The 20,118-nt window shown below is 41.5% G+C and overlaps 2 protein-coding genes across 2 annotated transcripts in view; one reads left to right on the top strand and one right to left on the bottom strand.

Moving 5' to 3' along the window:
- The window catches only part of RAD23B (RAD23 homolog B, nucleotide excision repair protein), a 44,029-nt gene extending 43,605 nt beyond the window's left edge, over window positions 1–424 (bottom strand). The window contains exon 1 of the mRNA XM_006771136.2: window positions 1–424. Coding sequence (XP_006771199.1) covers window positions 1–62 — 62 coding nt within the window. The 5' untranslated portion in view covers window positions 63–424.
- A 110-nt stretch (window positions 425–534) lies between these two features.
- Window positions 535–20,118, top strand: part of LOC102754001 (U3 small nucleolar RNA-associated protein 14 homolog A) — a 68,863-nt gene continuing 49,279 nt past the window's right edge. The window contains exons 1-2 of the mRNA XM_006771137.2: window positions 535–773; window positions 6,785–6,892. The gene's annotated coding sequence lies outside the window, so the exon portion shown is untranslated. The remainder of the gene's footprint in view (window positions 774–6,784; window positions 6,893–20,118) is intronic.

The raw sequence follows: 20,118 nt of genomic DNA, 5'->3' as shown, positions 1-20,118 counted from the left end.
TCCTCGGGGTCGATGTCGATCTTAAAGGTCTGCTGCTGGAGAGTCTTCAGGGTGACCTGCATGGTGCCGCCGCGCAGCTCCGCTGCCGGGCCTGCTCCAGGTGCTGGCCGCTGGGCGGGGTCTGTGGCCTGGCGTGGCCCTGGGGTCGCCCGCGCTCCTCGTGCGCTCGGAAGGAAGATGGTGGGGGTGGGGATTTGTCACATTCGCCCAGCGGGGCGGCCTCTCCCCGCGCCGTGGCCTCGGGCCGCGCGGCTGCCTACGCGCCTGCGGCCTTTCCCGCGAGATCGGACCGCCTAGCGTCCTCAGCACCAGCCCCTGAGTGTGCAGAAAGCTCGAGAAGCGCTTCGAAACAAGCAGAGAATCCGCTAGCTCACCACAAGCTGGTGGCCGCCATCATCGTGACTCGCCGAGAGATGCCCCCTCCCCCACCCGAAAAACCTGGGGGATGGGGCCGGGCTGGCGCAGCGCGCAGGCGTAGGTTGCGGCGAGACTGTGCGCAGGCGCAGCTAAGAACTCCGCCCCGGAATTGGGGCGGGGCGAATGTGGCTGCGGGATGCCCGCGGCGTACGCAGGCGCAGTGCCTGTGTGTCGTGGGCTTTAGGGCTGCCTCGTAGCGTCTGCAACCTGGGCGTTCTCCCGCTCGCCGCCGCTCCGCCTACGTCCAGGCTCCGCCCGGCGGCTCGAATTGCGCAACCCGTTGGCGTAACCGGGAGCGCAACGTGGAGACCCGACTCGGTGGATTCCAAGCTCTGCAGCTGGGGAACTAGAGGGCGGTAGGTCGGGGCCGGGCTTAATTGAAAGGATCGTGGTTACCACGGAAATGAGCCCGGCGCTTACCGTACGCTTGCTGTGTGGCTGAGCCCTTGTGGGGGTGACTGGTGCTTTCATTTTGAGAGCACAGACCAGCGCCAGACAACCTGTGTGGACCCGGAGCCTAAAGAAAAGGGCCGGTAACGGGAGGTCAAGCTCTTTCACTCTTTTGGGCAGAACTGTCCAGTGGTTCCTCATCTCACCCAGAGTAAAAAAGTTGTTAAAACTCGGCCCTGAGCTCCTGCCTCTCACCACGCCTCTCTCCAGCTAGCTCTGGATGGTGGTGATGGTGGATGTTCAGCACCTGTTTCCGGCTGCCTTTGCACCCGCTGTTCCCGCCCCCAGTCCTCTCTCCCCAGACACCTGGGTGGCTCGCTCTCTCGCCTCCTTTGAATCTCTGCTCACGTGTCACCTTCTCGGTGAGATCTACCTTAGCTACCGGACCTAAAGCCGCAACTTGCCTAGCTCCATGAACCTGCTCAGTTGTTTTTTCCCCTGTAGCGTTTATCATCATATGTTTTTCACCGCCCTTTTCTTTTTTTTTAAATTGATTAAGGTATTACATATGTGTCCATATCCCCCCATTGCCCCCCTCACCTCCCTTTTTTAAACCCCAGACTGAAACCGCAGGAAGGCAAGGATCTTGTTTTGTTAACCAATATAGAAACACGCCTGGCACATAGACACACAAATGTTGGTGGAATGGGTGAATGGGCTTCCGGTTCCTCATCAGTGGGATAGGAGAACCTCTATTTTATCTCCTATTATACTCACTACTCAATTATTACTCTGAATACTTCCAGTCACCAAATGTGTGGGATTTCCCCCCCTACACTGAGCATTCTTCCATTATCTATGGACATCAACTGGATGCCCTACAGTTCAACTAAATTCTGACGCTGTCTACCTTTGAGATAGCATCCGATCCCACAAGTTAAGGGCTCAGTCCCACAAGGCTGCCCCCACTTCAGATGCCAGCTGCAAATGCCAGCTTGTTACGGGTACTTAAGCTGACTGGCTATAAACTAGAGTTCCTACAACTTCCTTCTTGAGTTTGATCATTTGCTAGAACTTGGGGAAACACATTTACCAGTTTATCCTCCTATATAATAAAAGGCTGGTATGCAAATTGTCCCCTTGGCCAGGAATTGGACTGGGAGGCCGACCAGGGGGCGGGGCCGCCAGCCGCCCTCAGCCCCTCTCCCCAGTTGGCCCCACCCCCGATTGGCCCTTCCACCCCATAGGGAGCAGGCCAGCCGGACAACCCCACCACCTGTGCACGAATTCATGCACCGGGCCTCTGTAATCTAATATAATAAAGGATATGATACAAGATACAGCTGTACAGCCAGAGGAAATACATAGGGCAAGGTTTGGAAGTGTCCTGAGTGCAGGAACTTCTGTCATCATGGAGTGTATGGGAATGATGTTCTCATAGTTTGCTGGCGAGATTACAGTTTTTTACAACCTTTTGAAAAGTCATTTAGCCACACAGATGGTTCTTAATATCTAGAATTTAAACTGTCATACATACCACATAGATATCCCTAAAAGTATTTTTCTCTACTTAGCTATTATGATTTGAAAAGTTGGTTTTATGGTGCAGTCAGCCAGCCAGTGGGGCAAAGGCCTGACATCCACATGTTCTATGTTTAAACAGTATCCTTTACACAACCCAACATTCCTTTTTCTCATTTGACCTGATTTTCTCATTAGTTTTGCAAGAGTAGAAAAATTGTTAGCAATATAAATTGTGAAATATATCTTTTGCTAAAGTTCAATGTGTTCAAATAGTTTTGTGATTATTTTTCTTGTTCTGTTTTTCCCCAATTCTTTTTCTCATTCAACAGGTTTTTCATTTCTAGCTAAAGCTGATTTTAATGCATTTATTTCAAGCATACCAGGCTTGCCTTTTGAACTAAAAATCATAGTTGACTTTTTGTTGGTAGCATGTTTATTTGTTAATTGGTGTATTATAATTTATTCTCCATATTTATTGGGAAGCGATTATATTCCACGCCCTACCTGTGTCGATGAATCTCTGAATCTTTGCCCTCAAAAGGTTACTAGGATGCAGAGAAATTGCAACCCTTGTGCAGTGCTGGTAGGAATGTAAACGGTGCAGCCATCATGATTGTTCTTCAAAAAATATTAAGCATGAAAATACCATTTAATCCAGGAATTCCACTATGGTTATATATCCAAAAGGATTTAAAGCAGATTCAAACAGATATTTGCACACCCATGTTCACATTAGCATAACTTACCTTAGTCAAAAGGTAGAAACAACCCAAATATCTATTGAATGGAAAGTGAGGGCTCCTTGTTCGTGGACCCATGCTTATTATTTGTGGTTTTGCAATACATGCTTGCCTCTGTTTTGCAGAGCTTTTATATATTAACTAAGAAGAGCCCCAGGACCCAAAGTGTTTAAAATAGAAAGTTTGAAGATAGCCGAATGTGTGCTAGTTGATTCACAGACTGGACCACAAAGTTTGGATCCCAGTTTAGACTTCAAAAGGAATCGGTAACATCTTTTCAAATTGTAGATTTCAGCATAGTCTTACCTACTTTCGCGTTTCAGCCCCACAATCGCAGTCCTTGTCAGAGCCTAAAGGAATGTGATATCATTTGAGAAATAGTACATCCTTCTTACCATTTATTGTAATTCCCTTGGTCCCAGAACACTTTTTCTGGTCCTTACATTTTTACATGCTTTGATTCTTCCAGGATTTTAACATTGCTGCTACTATTTATGGTTCTATGTCACTACCATAGTGTTGTCATTTACCTCCATCTTCTTGAATGTTCATCCTATACCCTCGCTTAAAGTGCTGTACGCCATCATGCTGACTTCTTTAAGAATCTCCTCACCTCTTTTCTTTTCATTGGAATTGCCCATAGTCATGTTTCTGAGCACTTTCTGGTACTGTCTCCTTTTGGAAACTTCTGGAATTATGCCTATATTTTCTTAAAATATTTTGAAATCTAGCTTCCTAAAGTCCTCTGTATACATTTTATCCATCTCAACCTTGCCCTCCCTTGAAAGGTGCTCATCCCTTTCACTCCAACAAATTACTTTTTCCCATTGGTTGGAATCAGAGTACAGTTATTTTTGTACCTTCCTCTACCTTATAGGACATGAAATTGTTAGGAAGGCAAGTAAAAGAATCTGCTTTTATCTGAATGAAGTACCCAGAATGGTATCTCCATTGTGTGTGTTCTGCCAATTGTGTGGCTTTCCTCCAAGTGGCTCAGCTCTGCTTCCCTAACAACATTACTTCTGCTCCTCTCTCCTTTCATCTTCATCCAAGTGTTCAGGAATTCCTCTGACTCTATTGTTATCACAGCCTACAGTGCTGCTCCATCTCCTCCCAACAGGTCTTTTGCTCACAGCACACCCTTCTATCAGTATGTTCCCATGGATCCATTCCATCACGCCAACCCGCAGTGGTATCTCTGAGGTCTTGTTTGTCACCCTGTGCTGTAACCCCAAGGTTACTCTGTTGCTCATGTTCTGAGCACGATATCTGGATATCTGCTGTGTATGTTTGTTTCCTGATGTCCTTTCCAATTGTTTTCTCATTAAATTACCCAGCATCTCCCTCCTGTTGAAATTCTTCCCAGCCTTCTTGAATGTCATCCATGGAAACCCATTTCAGTTTTGTCTAGGTGTTTTTTTTCTCCTTCCCATCTGTTTTCCATTTACAGCCCTTTTGGCCAGAGGAGTTGGTCTCTGACTAAACATTCTTTTCAGTCTTTGAAAAATGCTCTTCATTCTTAGTCAGATATCTGTCATTCCTACATTTGAAGCTATGGCCCTGAAATAAAAAATTACACCAACGTGAAAAAAAAAATTACACCAATGTGTATCTAATAGTTCATATTTCATTTCATATTTTATTCTCAACATTTGTGCGTTTTAAATAAATAAGTCCTTTATTTCTTCAGTTTTCGAAGTCTTTTATACCCCAGATTTCACAGTATCTCAAGATACTTCCGTACTCTGTTTTCTATTTTGATCAGTTTTCACTTCCCTCTAACTTGGCAATTGATAGCTTTGACCTTCCACAGAAGTCTCTGCCATAGGCTAGATTCATACTCCATGAAAATAACACCCCTTCTTGCATGCATTGATTGTGTCAATTCTCAGACATTACCATATCCCTCACAAGGGGAGTCCGCATGTCCCAGCATGTAACTTTTCCTCCATAGCTTTCCCATTTCATGTGCCTTCCTCCTCTGTGGGAAAAGAATATTATGGGTGTAGTATAATAGAAAGGAGGCTTGCTCTGCTACTTCTTACTAGGTAGGTAGAGAGAACAATAACTAAGTGAACTTGCCAAACCTCAGCTTCTTTATCCTTTATGTGGGGATGTCATACTGACTTTACAGGGTTATGATGATGATTTAATAAGATACTATATATGAAACCACTTTGTATGCTAAATGTAACACAAACTTAGACTTTATTATTATTTTTTCAATCCTGACCCAAGGATGTGTTTTTACTGATATTTGAGAGAGAGAGAGAAAGAGAGAGAGGGAGAGAGAGAAACATCAATGTGAGAGAAACATCGATCAGTTGTCTCCCGTATACGCCTGGACCTAGGTATGTGCTGTGACCAGGAACTGAACCCGCAACCTTTTGGTGTACGGATGATGCTCCAACCAACTGAGCCACCCAGCCAGGGCCAAACTTAGATTTTTAAAGTAATCATTGGATTATTTCTCTTTCAACCAGCAGAGCACATGCAGCTTCATGAGAAGTTGCTTCTACTCCATATTAACTCATTTACTGAGTGCCTTCTAGAAGCCAGATCCTCTTTAAGGAGAAACACAGGCCTGTGCAGGAAACTTGGTGGTGGACTTCTCAGCAGGGAGGAAGGTAAATTTGGGAGCATGTCTTTCCCCAGAGGATTAAAGTGGACATTGTGGTAGCCTGTGCACTACCCACATTCATTACATGTGATATATAAATATATTACTGTAGATATTAACCATATATAAGTATATTAAATATATAATATATAAACAATATATTAATTATGCTTTACATGTTCTTTGGATTTTAATACGCCAGGCACAAGTGTCTCTGGGTGTCCCAGAGGTCATCCCAGCCATGTGCAAGAATCTGCTTATTTTTTAAAACTGTGGGCAGTTCTGACTTGTATCTCCTACAGGATCCACCATAAGCTAACTTCATCTGGGAACATGCCACAGTACACCCTTCTCTACCCTAACCAGGATGGCATGGCATGGTTTTCTCTTTAGTTTATAGGGCAGTAATAACAACTAACCATTTGTAATAGCAACTATAAATGTCATTGGGTATTGAAACCCTATTATGTGTCACATACTCCACTAAGCTCCTTCTATACATCAGTGTTTTTCAGTCATTTAAAAAAATTACTGCTCCCCTTAGGAACCTTTTTAGACATTTTTTTCTTAATATTCCCTCCATGAAATTTTAATACCACACACATACTGTGTATTTGTTTAGGTACTATATGTATGTAGGTACTACCTGTGCTTAAATGTAAAAAGAGTGATACTTTTTCACCCTCTCTCCCAAGAACCAATTTTCACACCTTTGGGGGCAATATTAACCCATTGAGAATTCATAACATATGATATATAAATATATTACTGTAGATATTAATCATATGTAAGTATATTAAATATATAATACATAAACAATATATTAATTATATATTTTTTCTTTCATTCCCTCCTCAATCTTTCCCCAAGTAATCTCTAAACTGTTTGCTCATTTCCTGAATATATTACACAACTGTTGACACCAGCAAAAGAAACCTTGATCCAGAGGTAACAGCAAACACTCCATTTGAGGAAAGGCTGCATTTTGCACATAGAATCTAGCCCCCAGCTCAAACCTAGACAGACCCCAGCTTGATGAAGTCCTGTGGCCTCTCTCAATGCATACTAGTTCCTTTGTGACCTCTTCCCCCAGGACCTTGGTGCTGAACATTCTTTGTGAGAAATCTGAGGCGCATACTATTGAGGAGCCACAATTTTCCTTCTGCCTGCTGCCAAGTTTCTTGAGAGCCCAACTGTTGGGGTAAGATTTTGTAAAATTTTATATATATACCTACACACACACACACACACATTGCAATCTCTGAGGTCACAAATACTGTCTTTATTTTCTGATGTGTCAGAGGGCTAGAAAATGTGGAAATGTGGGAAGGTCATGGCAGGACTGGAAAGAGGAGAGAGTGGAGAGAAGGGAAGACTGGAGGGATGGGGTGGGAGGAAAGAGAAAGAAAAGGGGGAGGAGATAAAGTGTAACAGAAAGAGCAAGGACCTTGGAATCAGACAACTGGCTTGGTCACTTTGTGACCTTGGGAAAGTTACTAAAACACTCTGGGTCAATAATACTTGTTTTTCAAGTTCTATGTTTGTATAATGTCTGAGAGACATTAGAGAAGCACATGAGAGAAGCTGAATTGTGTAAGCATTATTATTATCACACATATTGGTAATAAGAGGAATTCTAAGCAAATAAATTTGCCATTAAAGTTTTCTTAACTTAGAAAAGGCTTGTGCATACCAATACATAGAGGCACAGCCACAAGGCATTCTGGGACCTCAAGAACAAAGGCTGATGACAGAGGATCCTTTTGGAATTTCTAAGGGGCCCAATAAATAGCACCCCTTTTCTCCATCTGAACTAACTGAGAAATAAGACAAAGGAGTCAGCAGATGGAAGCCAATATATGGCCCTTATATTAATAATGCTACTTCATAGAGCGTAGCTTCTATCTTGGATCAAGTGGAGTTCTTAACATGAACTCCAAAATTTGTCCAACTTACTTAGTAACCTCAGGCAACACCAGAACAGGGCAGTCTTCCATGTGGGGAAAGATGCTCCCTGTGGGTAGCTCCTAAGAAAAGGAACAGAGGCAGGAGTTAGGCCAGTGTTTGTCAACCTTCTGGCCCTTTAAATACAGTTCTTCATGTGATCCCCAACCATAAAATTATTTTCGTTGCTACTTCACGACTGTAATTTTGCTACTGTTATGAATCGTAATGTAAATATCTGATATGCAGGATGGTCTTAGGCGACCCCTGTGAAAGAGTCGTTCGACCACCAAAGGGGTCGTGATCCACAGGCTGAGAACCGCTGAATTAGGCCATGCATGACTTCTTTCTCCTAAACTCACCAACCAGATAAGTCAGTTCACCTGCCTGGGGGAGGAATGTGCAAGGGAGCAGAAAAAGCCAAGTGTGTTACGCTAATGGGTGTCCTTCCACCTGGATAAGATAAATCAAGAGAGGGTTGGGTATGAGCTTCCAACCTCCAATTGTCCCAAAGTCAATAATGGGAGGTGGCCAAAATCAGGAGAGTTTAATGAGACCACAGAACTGGGGATGGAGTGGAAAGGAGGGAAACTGTAGCCCAGCCGCCGTGGCTCAGTGGTTGAGTATCGACCTATGAACCAGGAGGTCAGGGTTCGGGCCACATGCCTGTATTACAGGCTCGATTGCCAGGGTAGGGCCTGCAAGAGGCAGCCAATCAATGATTCTCGTCATTGATATTTCTATCTCTCCCTCTCCCTCCCACTCTGAAATCAATAAAAGTATATTTTAAAAAAGAAGAAAGAAAGGATACTGTAGTGTGCTGCAAGATGTTTAACAATTAGCTCTCTGGAAAAAAATGATATCAATTTATACATTTTACTGATAATAAAGGGTATGTAGCACACAATATATAAATGATAATAAAATATACGATACTTTTTCTTTTAAATTTCATATAGCCAACTGATTCTGACAGTGCTTTCACTGAGTTTTGCTGAATTCATATCTATAGCCAGCGTATGGGTTGCAATTCAACCATGATTGACAAGTGGAGTAATTTCCACCATCCAGATAACAATAGATGAAAATAACTCACGGGCATAGACAATAGTAAAATGTAGCAAGATTATTAAGAAGTGATGAGTTTGTGTACTTAAGATCTTTCAATATAAATCAATTGTAAGTTTATGTCATTTAACTTTGAATAATGGCTGTGTTTAACAGTCCAACTTGTAAAAAGCCTGAAAATATATCAGTTGGCACACTGCTGAGGGATATGCCACAGTCCTAGTTATGTTTTTCACAGGAGTGGCAAATAACAGTTCATTCCCCACCTACAGAGATATTTTGGTGACACTTGTGAAGTGAGGGGTGGGCAGGCTGCAAGGATCTCCAGGCAGGAAGAACAGCATCCACCAGGGGTCAGTGTGGTCCCAGATGTAGGGAGCCAGGCTTGTGGTTACTAGATGATTATAGATAAGGGCCACATCTGGAGGCAGAGGGCTGAGACTCAGGGCTTCTTTCTGGGTGTTGACCAATCTGGAAACCAAAATAGAAGTCCTGAGGACTATTGGAGAAGTGATTAGGGGAGAAGCCTCCTGCTCCCCATACCCATCTGGCTACGGAAAGGGCGGCAAGATCCATTCTGGACACCTCTTCTGGTGGGACGAGAACTCATTCTAGACAAAGGATGAACTTGGGCTCAGGAGCAAGGGTGGGACAGAAGTTTACTGGAAATGGGACTCAGGCCTGTAGTTGAAAGGGCCTAGAAAGGGAGACCAACACTAGAAGCAAAGCAGGATTTTTTACTCAGTTAAATAATTTGGAGCTTGGAGGACATATGCAGAATCACAAAAATCCAATTTCCAAACTTTTCTCTTTCCTGCACGTAGGATTTATGGATGAGTTTTTAAACAGGAGCAGATTATAGAGCACAACACATTCATCATCAACAGAGGTTCTGATATTTTAAGTACTTTAATTGATCCTAATTTCATTTTTTATTTTTTTAAAATATATTTTATTGATTTTTTTACAGAGAGGAAGGGAGAATGATAGAGAGTTAGAAACATCGATGAGAGAGAAACATCGATCAGCTGCCTCCTGTACACCCCTAACTGGGGATGTTCCCGCAACCAAGGTACATGCCTTTGAATTGAACCAGGGACCCTTCAGTCCCCAGGCTGACGCTCTATCCACTGAGCCAAACCGGTTAGGGCTCATAATTTCATTTTATATGCTTACAGTCATTTTCTGGAAGGCCCACTTAAGGCTAAAATTCCTCTTAAAGAGTTTGATAATAGAATGTCTTGGTGACTTACTTTTCCCCTAAGGTAAATCCATCTGCCCTAACAAGGTAAAAGCAAAGATGCTGGAAAAATTGCATTTTCTTACTAATTTAATTAAAATTGTCCCTAGCCCTAGCTGGTTTTGCTCAGTGGATAGAGCGTCAGCCTGCTGACAGAAGGGTCCGGGTTTGATTCCAGTCAAGGGCACATTCCAGGGTTTTGGGCTCGATCCCCAGTGGGGGGACATGCAGGAGGCAACCAATCAATGATTCTTTCTCATCATTGATGTTTCCATCTCTCTCTCCTCCCTTCCTCTGAAATCAATAAAAATATTTAAAAATAAAATAAAATAAATAAAATAAAATTGTCCCTAAAGTTGTATAAACTATCCAAATCATTTATATAAAGTAGACTTTTGTTTGTTTCTCTACACTTACCTGCTAGGAAATTCAGTTTGTTTCGTTGTTTTATTTATGAAGATCTAGCTTTGTACTGAAACTGGAAAGCCCGAGATTTCCAGAGATTTGTGCTTCTCTTTGCCTGCTTCAGGCATGAATTACTCCCTTGCCAGCTGGATAAAAGTCACTTTATAACTGATGTATGGGCCATAGGTTAATAGAACATCAACAAATTTAGTTTGAGACAATGTGTGACTTCATTTTACATTGTTATTTTTAACAGTTTATGAACTGCTGTTCAGTGGTCTGTTAGAAATAATGGGAGAAGAGCAAATTTGGGTTGATTCATGTCTAGCATAAATTAATTCAAGTTGTTAAATTATTACAGAAAGTATATTATGTCTGTTAACCTAAGAAACATGCATACCTGTAAAGAATTTTTGTGAGTTTATTTGAGCCAAACTGTCAACAGTTGCCAAGAAGCAGATTCTCAAAGTATTGAGACAATGCTCTGCAGAATGGCATTTTTTCACCTTGTTTTATACATTACAATCAAAAGAGGAGGCATAAGTGGGTTGCATGAACTCCATTGGTCATAGATTAGGGAGGTATGAGAAATCAAAGTGGGAAAACCTCTAGAACTGGACAAAAAGTAAAATGGTAGACACATACTTCTTTTTCTTAGGTGGGTGTAGGATAGTTGACTGTCAACAGTTAACAGATATAAATAAATAGATAAATAAAAACAATTCACAGATAACAATAACAGTGAGGTTCTCTACCCTGTGTTCTCTGCCCTAGTGCCATTTGTTGTGCCCTGAGGGGTCCAGAAAAGGGAAGTTACAAGTTAGCCTGACCTTCCACAGGCATGTTACCTAAGATGCGAAAAGACAATAGTCTCAGTAAAGATCAAAGTTAGTCAGGTTAGCATGTGGTCCCTTTTGGTCCACGTGTTTATGTTAAAACAAAACAAAACTATGTTTCATACAGAAGAATAAGAAAAAAGATATCTAAAATAAACTAATAAATAGGATTGTTATGTCCAGATTTCAAGGTCCCCAAAAGACCACCAGGGAGCCAGCCGAGTCTGATGCAAAAGCAAAGAGTCTTTATTCGAGCTAGCTCGGCTCCCCGACCACACTCACCGACGCAGCAGCAAGCGGCAGAGAGAGGCTGAGCTATGTGGGGAGAGGGGTTTTATAGGGGGATTGGAGTAAGGGGAGGAGAAAGGACTGTGGGCCCTGCCGATTGGCCAGGCGCAAGTCGGTGTCTTGTGACACAGGATGTGGTCATATCTATGGCACTCACTTCTCTTGATTGTCATTGGTTAGTTTAAAGAAATCCTGGGTGTGGCTAGCAGAGGCTTGGGCTTCCGGGAAGAAGCTCCTTGCCGAGCACATGGCTGCCCAAAAATGGAGGATCCAGGGTAAGATGGAAGGAGTAGCCCTTACCCTGGGGCAAGATGGAGGGCGTAGCCCTCACCCTTTCAGGATCACCATATACATACTGTTTTATAACTTTAAAAGATTTTTACAGTCCATAATTTTAAACATGCAGAAGTAGAGTGAAATATAATGAATCCTCAGACTTTGTTAATCTTTTTTCATCTGTAGTCTTACAATTCTGACAGCATTGTGTTTCGTCTCTCAATATAGAAAAAATAATACCACATTTAAAAATAATTTTAAAAATTTTTGGTATCATTCATTGTTTAAATTTCCTCAGATTTCTTCTGGGTGTGGGTGTGTGTGGCTCAGACAGTACAATACACTGCAGTTAGTTAATATGTCTCTTAACTTTCAAGCTATAGGTTTTTCTGCCATTTTTTAATTTTTTTACAATTTATTAAAGATAACTTTGTTTTACTTAATATATCACAAACATTGCTTCATCATTTTTCAAGGCTTCATAATATTCCATTGAGTGGATATTCCCCAGTTCATTTGCACAATTCTCTATTGTTGATTCTCTATAATTGTTTCCAGTATTTTCCTGATATTCAACCTATTGCAATAAGTACCCACATACATATGTCTCTGGAGACTTGCTTGTTATTTATTTAAGAAAAATTGATAGTTGTAGAGTTGATGGTTGAAAGACTCCTCTCTCTCTTTCCCCCAATGCTTTTCCAATGGTATTTCTAAAGTAAAGGTAGGAACTTGCTTTTGAATGTGACTTAAATTTAAGTTCTCCCAAAACTGAGGATTCCTGTAAAAATATTGAAATCATTTCTTACTATACCAGGAAGGTTCAGGATTTAGTAAACAGTTTATCTCATTACAGAGGATTAGAGAGAGGTGTATGGCAAGATGTGGCAGCTGTTTACAGTTAAGGAGCAGGTTAAACTGGAAGGTGTTATATGTCCTCAGCTAGAGGCTATGGGGGATGAGGAGTCCTTCAGCCTGGCCTGTGCCCTCTGGGGCCTAAGCTGGCAGTCGGACATCCCCTGAGGGGTCCTTAGTGCTGCCAAGGAGGTGGGAGAGGCTCCCGCCATCAATGCTGCACTCACCAGCTGTGAGCTCTGCTTCTGGCTGAGCAGCACTCCCCCTGTGGGAGCACATTGACCACCAGGGGGCAGCTCCTGCATTGATGCATCATAGCATCTGGTCCTTTCGCAGTTTCAGTCTATTTGTGTATTAGGGTTTTATTATATAGGATGATTCACCCCTGGCTGGATGAGTCACTTTAGTTTGAACTGAAAATGCCAACTTCTTTTATATGATTGATGATAAACCCTCAACATGTAGATAGAATGCCTTGGAAAATGTGTTCATTCCTTCTTTGATGGCTGTGCTCAGACTATAAAGTTACAAGAAAGTCTAATCTCCATGAGAGAATGTTAGTAATTGTTATCACCACAGGGTAAGATTCCATGACTTCCTTTGAAAGCTCTCAAGAATTCAGTGTGGGAATGAATGAATGGGAAGGGGAAGAGAGTAAAGACAAAACAGGGTCAGCCATGAATTGATAATTTTTGAAGCTAGGTGGTGGGTACATGGTAATTCATTTTATTATTCTCTCTAATTTTGGATATGTGTGAAAATTCATGTCCGTAATAAAAATTTAGAATGTCTTTTAGAGCAATATGATTAATTCATGGCCATGTGGCCCCTAGGTAGCTCTTTGAGGATCCAACTCCAGCCCTTGATGCAAGCATGAATGAATAAAGATTTCACAATAAATTATTGTAATGGGGTGTTTTTAAAGTAATAACAATTCCTTGGAGAGATTTCAAATGATATTCCACCCAAGTGTGTGCCACCATTCACTTTTATTTTGTGCAGTAAATGAATCATATAGGAATATTCTACAAGGGAAACTATGTTAGCCCCTTGTCGATGATGCTGGAGGATTCTGCCTTATACCCTTCATCAAGGAGACCACTCTTTTAAGACACTGCAGTCTTAAAAAAATATTATCAATTAAAAAATTCTACCTTCTATATAATCTAGTTTATAAAAGGGACTGAAAGCACCTATGTTGTATTCAATTGGGATTCACGAGATAACACTGATTTTTTTCTTTTATTATATATTTATTTATTCATTTATTTTTAATCCTCACCTAAGGGTATTTTTCCATTGATTTTTAGAGAGAGTGGAAGAGTGAGGGAAAGGCAGAGAGAAATATCGATGTGAGAGAAATGCATCGATTGGTTGCCTCCTGCAGGAGTCCTGACCAGGACCAGGGCCTGAATCGGGGAGGAGCCTGAAACCAAGGTACATGCCATTGACTGGAATCGAACCCGGGACCCTTTGGTCCGAAGGCTGACGCTCTATCCACTGAGCCAGAACACTTAGGGCTAGGGTTAGGTTGAGGAATTTAAGCCCTCTAAGTCTCAGTTTACTTCTCTGTAAGATATCAATGATAATGCTTACGACAAGATAGGTTAACATTTACTGAACACTTCTCCCAATGCTAGGCTCTGTCCTTTCCACTTCTCATGTTTTATCTCATTTAATCCTTAAATTAACTTTTTCACAAATACAAAGAGATTAGAAAGAGTATAAAAAAAATTAAAAGAAAGATAACAATTCCTGACCTTTACTTGTGGTAAATAATAAAAAACATAAAACACATATTTACTACATCGAAATGATGCAACTTTTTTTTTTTATAAATAAATGGGAGATGGCGATGTAACCACAAAAGGACCTACATTGAGTCCGAGGTAATCCGAGGACTCTGTATTCATATGAGTCATTACGGGAAGTTGGATTTAATCTAAAAAGATTTCTGACAAGGAATGTCTCAATGGAAAAGACCATTATAGAAAAAATTTTATAGATCACATTTCAACATTCTTTTTCTTATTTGTCATAAGTTGAGGAAGCCAGAGATCTCTTTAATCTAATTGAGAGGGCCCAGAAAGTAATTAACTAGTCTCTAATTAAGCTGGTAATAGCTGCCCTCTATTGGAGAGATCAAAAGCCAGAGAAACACTGCCTGTGAGGACTTTTGAAGATGGGCAGCTCTCAGTGATGACAGCCTTGAAGTTTTTGACCCTACAAAGTAGCACAGAGAGAGTTGGCTCTGTCTTTCAGGGTCCAAGAGAAAGAAAGGAAAGGTCTAGGTCAGTGGTCAGCAAACTGCGGCTCGGCAAACCATAACTCACGAGCCACATGCGGCTCTTTGGCCCCTTGAGTGTGGCTCTTCCACAAAATACTGGCTCTTCCACAAAATACCGACTTCTGCGCATGGGCCATGAAGTTTCAATCGCACTGTACGTGTGCGCCCACACGTGGTATTTTGTGGAAGAGCCGCACTCAGGGCTAAAGAGCCGCATGTGGCTCGCGAGCCGAGGTTTGCTGACCACGGGTCTTGGTGGATGGATAACAGTTAAGGGTTTGTGAGGAAAGTGCTCACTTGTATTTGGTCATTTGTATTTGTTGTATTTTTTTATTTTGAGAGTACTTTATTAAAGCTGGGGACAGTGAGACAAAGGAAGGGCTTAGGGTAGAAGGAGCAACAGGAGAGACCCGAGGTCAGGTGTGGGGAACCTTTTTCTGACAAAGCCATTTGGATATTTATAACATCATTTGCAGGCCATACAAAATTATCAACTTAAAAATTAGCCTGCTTTATTTGGTCAAACATTTAATTAACTCACCCCTAATGCCTTGGCAGGGCCAGATCAAATGATTTCAAGGGCCTAATACGGCCCAAGGGCTCGATGTTCCCGACCCCTGGCCTAGGTGGTGCTTTGCTTTGAGCTCTAGAAACGTTATACCAAAGAAGTGAGCCAAGGCGGCACTGCTTTCAGCTTCCTAAAAAGTCAGAAAAGAGGGCCTTGGAGACAGATACAGGGCTTAGCCCTGGACAAGCAGCTACTGCCTGCTGCTCACCTGGTTGTAAGTCTTGTGGGGACCCTTAGAAAAGGTAACCATACATGCCTGGGAAAGAAAGGTGTGGGTGTGCTCCAGAGAGAGCCCAGTTTTAGAATCTTACTCTGAATCATGTCTTCTAAAATAAAAAGTCAGTACTAATTGTTTAGCCATTTTATATAAAGGATTCCTGTCTATTGGAAAAGGACTGTTGCATGGGCAGGTGTACTTCTACCTTGTCTGCTATGAATTTGAAACCAAGCAGTTGAAGCCTTTCCTATTCACACTGTTTTGCTTAGCTAAACTGACCACTCCTTGTGTGTGTGCCCAAAATGCAATTGGCTTTTCTTATCATGGTACCTGCTACACTTGGGAAGCACTTGTCTTTCTCTTGGTCTGTACCAATACTGTCCAATAGTATGAGCTACATTTGTGACGCTAAGTTTTGTTTAAATAGACACTTTCAAAAGTAAAAAAGAACAGATGGACTATCACTTTTTTTTTTAAATCCTCACCAGAGAATATTTTTCTATTGAGTTTTAGGGAAAGTGGAAGAGAGAAAGACAGAGAGAAACATTGATGTGAGAGAAACACATCAATTGGTTGCCTCCTGTACGAGCTCTAACCAGGGCCCGGGGCAGGGAGGATCTTGCAACCTAGGTACATGCCCTCGACCAGAATCCAACCCGGGACCCTTTGGTCTACAGGCCAATGCTCTATCCACTGAGCCAAGCCGGCTAGGGCTGGAATATCACTTCGATATATAATTCATATATAAATATTAATGAGATGTTTTATAGTTTTTTTTGGGGGGGGGAATACTGATTTCTTGAAATCCAGTGTGCAATTTACTCTTGTAACACATCACATTTTGGATTAGCCACATTTTGAGTGTTCAGTAGCCATACATGGCTAGGGGCTTCTGTATTGAACAGTGTGGAGCTAGAGGATGAGCATCTCAAAGGCATCTAATCTATCTTTGTACCCACTATACTTTGTGCAGTGCCTGAAACATAACTGCTATTCTGTTAAGTAAATGTGATACGCAAATTTGTAAGATCACGTCTAATGATCCTTGCCTTTGTATAATCCCTTCCCCTTTGAGGGTGGGTGGATCATGTGAATATGAAGAGAGATCAGTCTATTGATTATGATACATTATGGCCAAAGGGAGAGCATCATGGATGGGCCTGCTCTAATCAGATGAGTCCTGGAAGAGCAGACTTTTCTCCGACAAGTAGCAAAGGAAGAAATCAGAGAGAATCATTCTTGCTGGTCTGGAAGAAAGCCCAGGGATGTGCGGCTCAGGGTGAAGAATAAAATTGTGCTCTCTTTGCACCTTAGGAGTCCAGCTTGCTCAATGAGGTCATTTAATTAGTATCACTGACATAATTTCAGTCTACAACTAGATCTCAACCTTCAAGCCATGGCAATATAGCATTTTTCTGGAAGACAGTCCCCTATTCCTGCAGAGTTATCTTAAGCCTTTCTACCTTCTTGATTCTTGAACTTCCCAGTGTTCCTTCCCTCTCAGATGATCTTGCCTCAGACTTGGCAGAAAAAGTAGAATCTATCAGATGAGAGGAAACTTTGTTCATTTCATCTGCATCACCAAATGGACCTTGGAACTATACTTAGCATGTTGTTAATTAACACATACACTAGAGGCCCCGTGCACGAATTCGTGCATGGGTGGGGTCTGGCCGCCCACACCTGATCGGGGTGAGGGGGCCAGTTGGTGGTGGGGCCGGCCATGGTGAGGAGCTGAGGGCAGTTGGCCAGCCAGGGGGAGGTGCCTTGGGCGGTTGGCCAGCCAGGGGGAGAAGCCGTGGCCTGCTGGGGGGAGTTGTTAGTGACAAAGATCTTTGCAGGGTGTATACACGTTTGCTGTAGGCTTTCAGATGAGTTGAAGCTTCAAAGGTGCTTTAGTGTCAGGGACACTTACAGCTTCCATTTCTAAGCCTCTCCCTACACAGGTAATACGGTTTAGTTCCCTGCTGACAAACCCTCTAAAGAGAGGCCATGGTGTGATGTGTCTATCCTCTTTGGTAGTAAGCAGTGGAGAGAGAATGCAGGAAGATGGTGGCAGTGCTGGGCACCTGACTGATGGTCCAGACTGTAAGCAGTTTTCCTCCTGATCACTTGTCATTCAGGTTCCTGGTCTATGAAGGCTGGAGAGCATTTACTTACTTAGAATCACTGAAGGTCACCCTGTCATAGCCACCAGTCATTCTGGTCGTTCTACTGTCAGTCGCTTGGCTTTTATATATATAGATTGTAAGTATGTAAAGAATGGTTCCACTATTTTACAATAGTATATGCTTGTAGGCAAGTGGACTGGTTCCTTCATAATCTTATTTTCAATCTTGGTTTGCTTATTTCACTTTTATATAATGTAAAAATAAACTTTTACCTCAGTTTGGAATTTGGAAATTTCTTCTGTTTATATTAAAATCAATGAGAGGCTCTAAAATCAAGTTTTAATTTATATGTATTGCATTCTGCAAAATACGTCGACAAGATTATCATTTGTATGATAAGTATTTCACAATATTTGAAATGGGGCGTTTTATGCCTCTGTCATTACCCTCAGAGAGCTCTTCTAGTCTCATTTCTCTTGTTTTGTCTAATTACAATTTCATTTTAAAAGCAGTTGGGAGCATATATACCCTGAGCATTTAAAAATGTTACATTTAATGTATCTAATGAGTTTTTAATTCCAATATAACTAACAAAAATAATTGAAAAACTGAGTTGCTAATGGAAGCATGCTTCTCTATACAAGTAATTTACATTATCTAAAAGAAGTCTAAGTTCATTATAGAAAATTTGAAAATCACGGGAAAGTATAAAGACTAAAATAAAAACAGCCTTAATCACATCACTTCTTCAACACTCAATCTTGAGATCTACCAATCTTTTCTATTTTTCAAACATGATGTAAAAATGCAGACACATTTTAAAATCCTGCTGTTTTCTCACTGAACATTGTAGTGAGGCCATGGTTTTCCTGTGCTATTTAACTCTTCAACAGTGTAGTTTTGAAGATCAAATTGTATTCCATCATATTATAATGTTATAGTTTATTATATTGTAATTCACATTGTACATAATATCCTAATATATAATCTGGTCCTATTATAATTTATTTTATAATTCCCAACATGCTTATTTTTAGAAATAGAAAAACCTAGTATACACTTGGCTTGAGGCAAGTATGCATGTATTTAGTTTTGGTATTTCCATCCCACCATCAACAACCTTAACTTAAATTTTTGCCAAATTGCAGACTTCATAGTCTGTAAACAATTGCAAACCTGTTTTAAATTCAGCAAAAATTAAAAGGCCACCAAACTGTTAGGTTTCTGAAATTACAGTCTTCCTGAGGCTTTTCTTTTTACTTCTTAATCCTTTGCTACCCACCTTTACTTCTTAATTGCTTGTTATCCACCCTTTCCCCCTATTGAATTATTTGTAATCCTTCCTCTGTCTCTTTTCAATATGGAGTTTATTTTTATTGGAGCTTTTCTTTTTTCTTTTTTCTTTTTTTTATGTGCCTCAGGCATGAAACAGCTCTGGCCACCGACATAGCCATCAAACCAGGATGAACTAAGGACTACACATCTGCTTTGCCCCTGATTGATAGAGCAACACCACCAATCAGGTGTCTTCTTACCCATTGCCAGAGGGTGGAGCTTTTCTTCTAAATTTTAGGAAAAAATCAGATATTACATATAAGCTTATAGGCCTTATGCTTGCCCGCATAGCATACATTTACCTGCATATCAAGGGTGGAACCATCTAGTGAGAGATGGCTGTATACCAGGTTCACCACACTGATGCCAGAATACTAGTTTGTAAATTTACCCAGTGAGCCATGGAGTTGTCATGTGGTCTGAAATGTCCCACTGTGACTAACACATTCTCTGACTGAAGATAGACCTTCAAGGAAGCCAAGTCAGAGCAGAAGTTTGTTTAGTAAGAATGAAATCAGCCCTAACCGGTTTGGCTCAGTGGATAGAGCGTCGGCCTGCGGACTGAAGGACCCCAGGTTTGATTCCAGTCAAGGGCATGTACCTTGGTTGCAGGCACAGCCCCAGTGGGGAGTGTTCAGAAGGCAGCCAATCATGATTCTCTCTCAGCATTGATGTTTCTTTCTTTCTCCCTCTCCCTTTCTCTCTGAAATCAATAAAAAAAAATATTTAAAAAGAAAGAAAAGTGACCCAGAGGATTCTGCTAGAGTGGAAGAACAGGTAGATTTAGATATTTGGAAGTTAGAGATGAAGAAAAGATTGACCAGAATAACCTGTGTTTATCTTATCTTACATCCAGTCATTCATGTGGGCTTACTTTCTAGCAGTGGGGAAGAGTTGGCCAAATGATTGACATGGTGGATATGTAAGAAGGTTCAAGGAAGCAAGAAATAAATAATGACTGTTGTTTCTTGACTGTCTACATACCAGGCACTTCACA

This window comes from Myotis davidii, unplaced genomic scaffold, assembly GCF_000327345.1.
Source record: "Myotis davidii unplaced genomic scaffold, ASM32734v1 scaffold64, whole genome shotgun sequence".
NCBI classification, from domain to species: domain Eukaryota; kingdom Metazoa; phylum Chordata; class Mammalia; order Chiroptera; family Vespertilionidae; genus Myotis; species Myotis davidii.
Note: the sequence above shows the minus strand (reverse complement) of the source record. Positions and strands in the feature narration are given on the sequence as shown.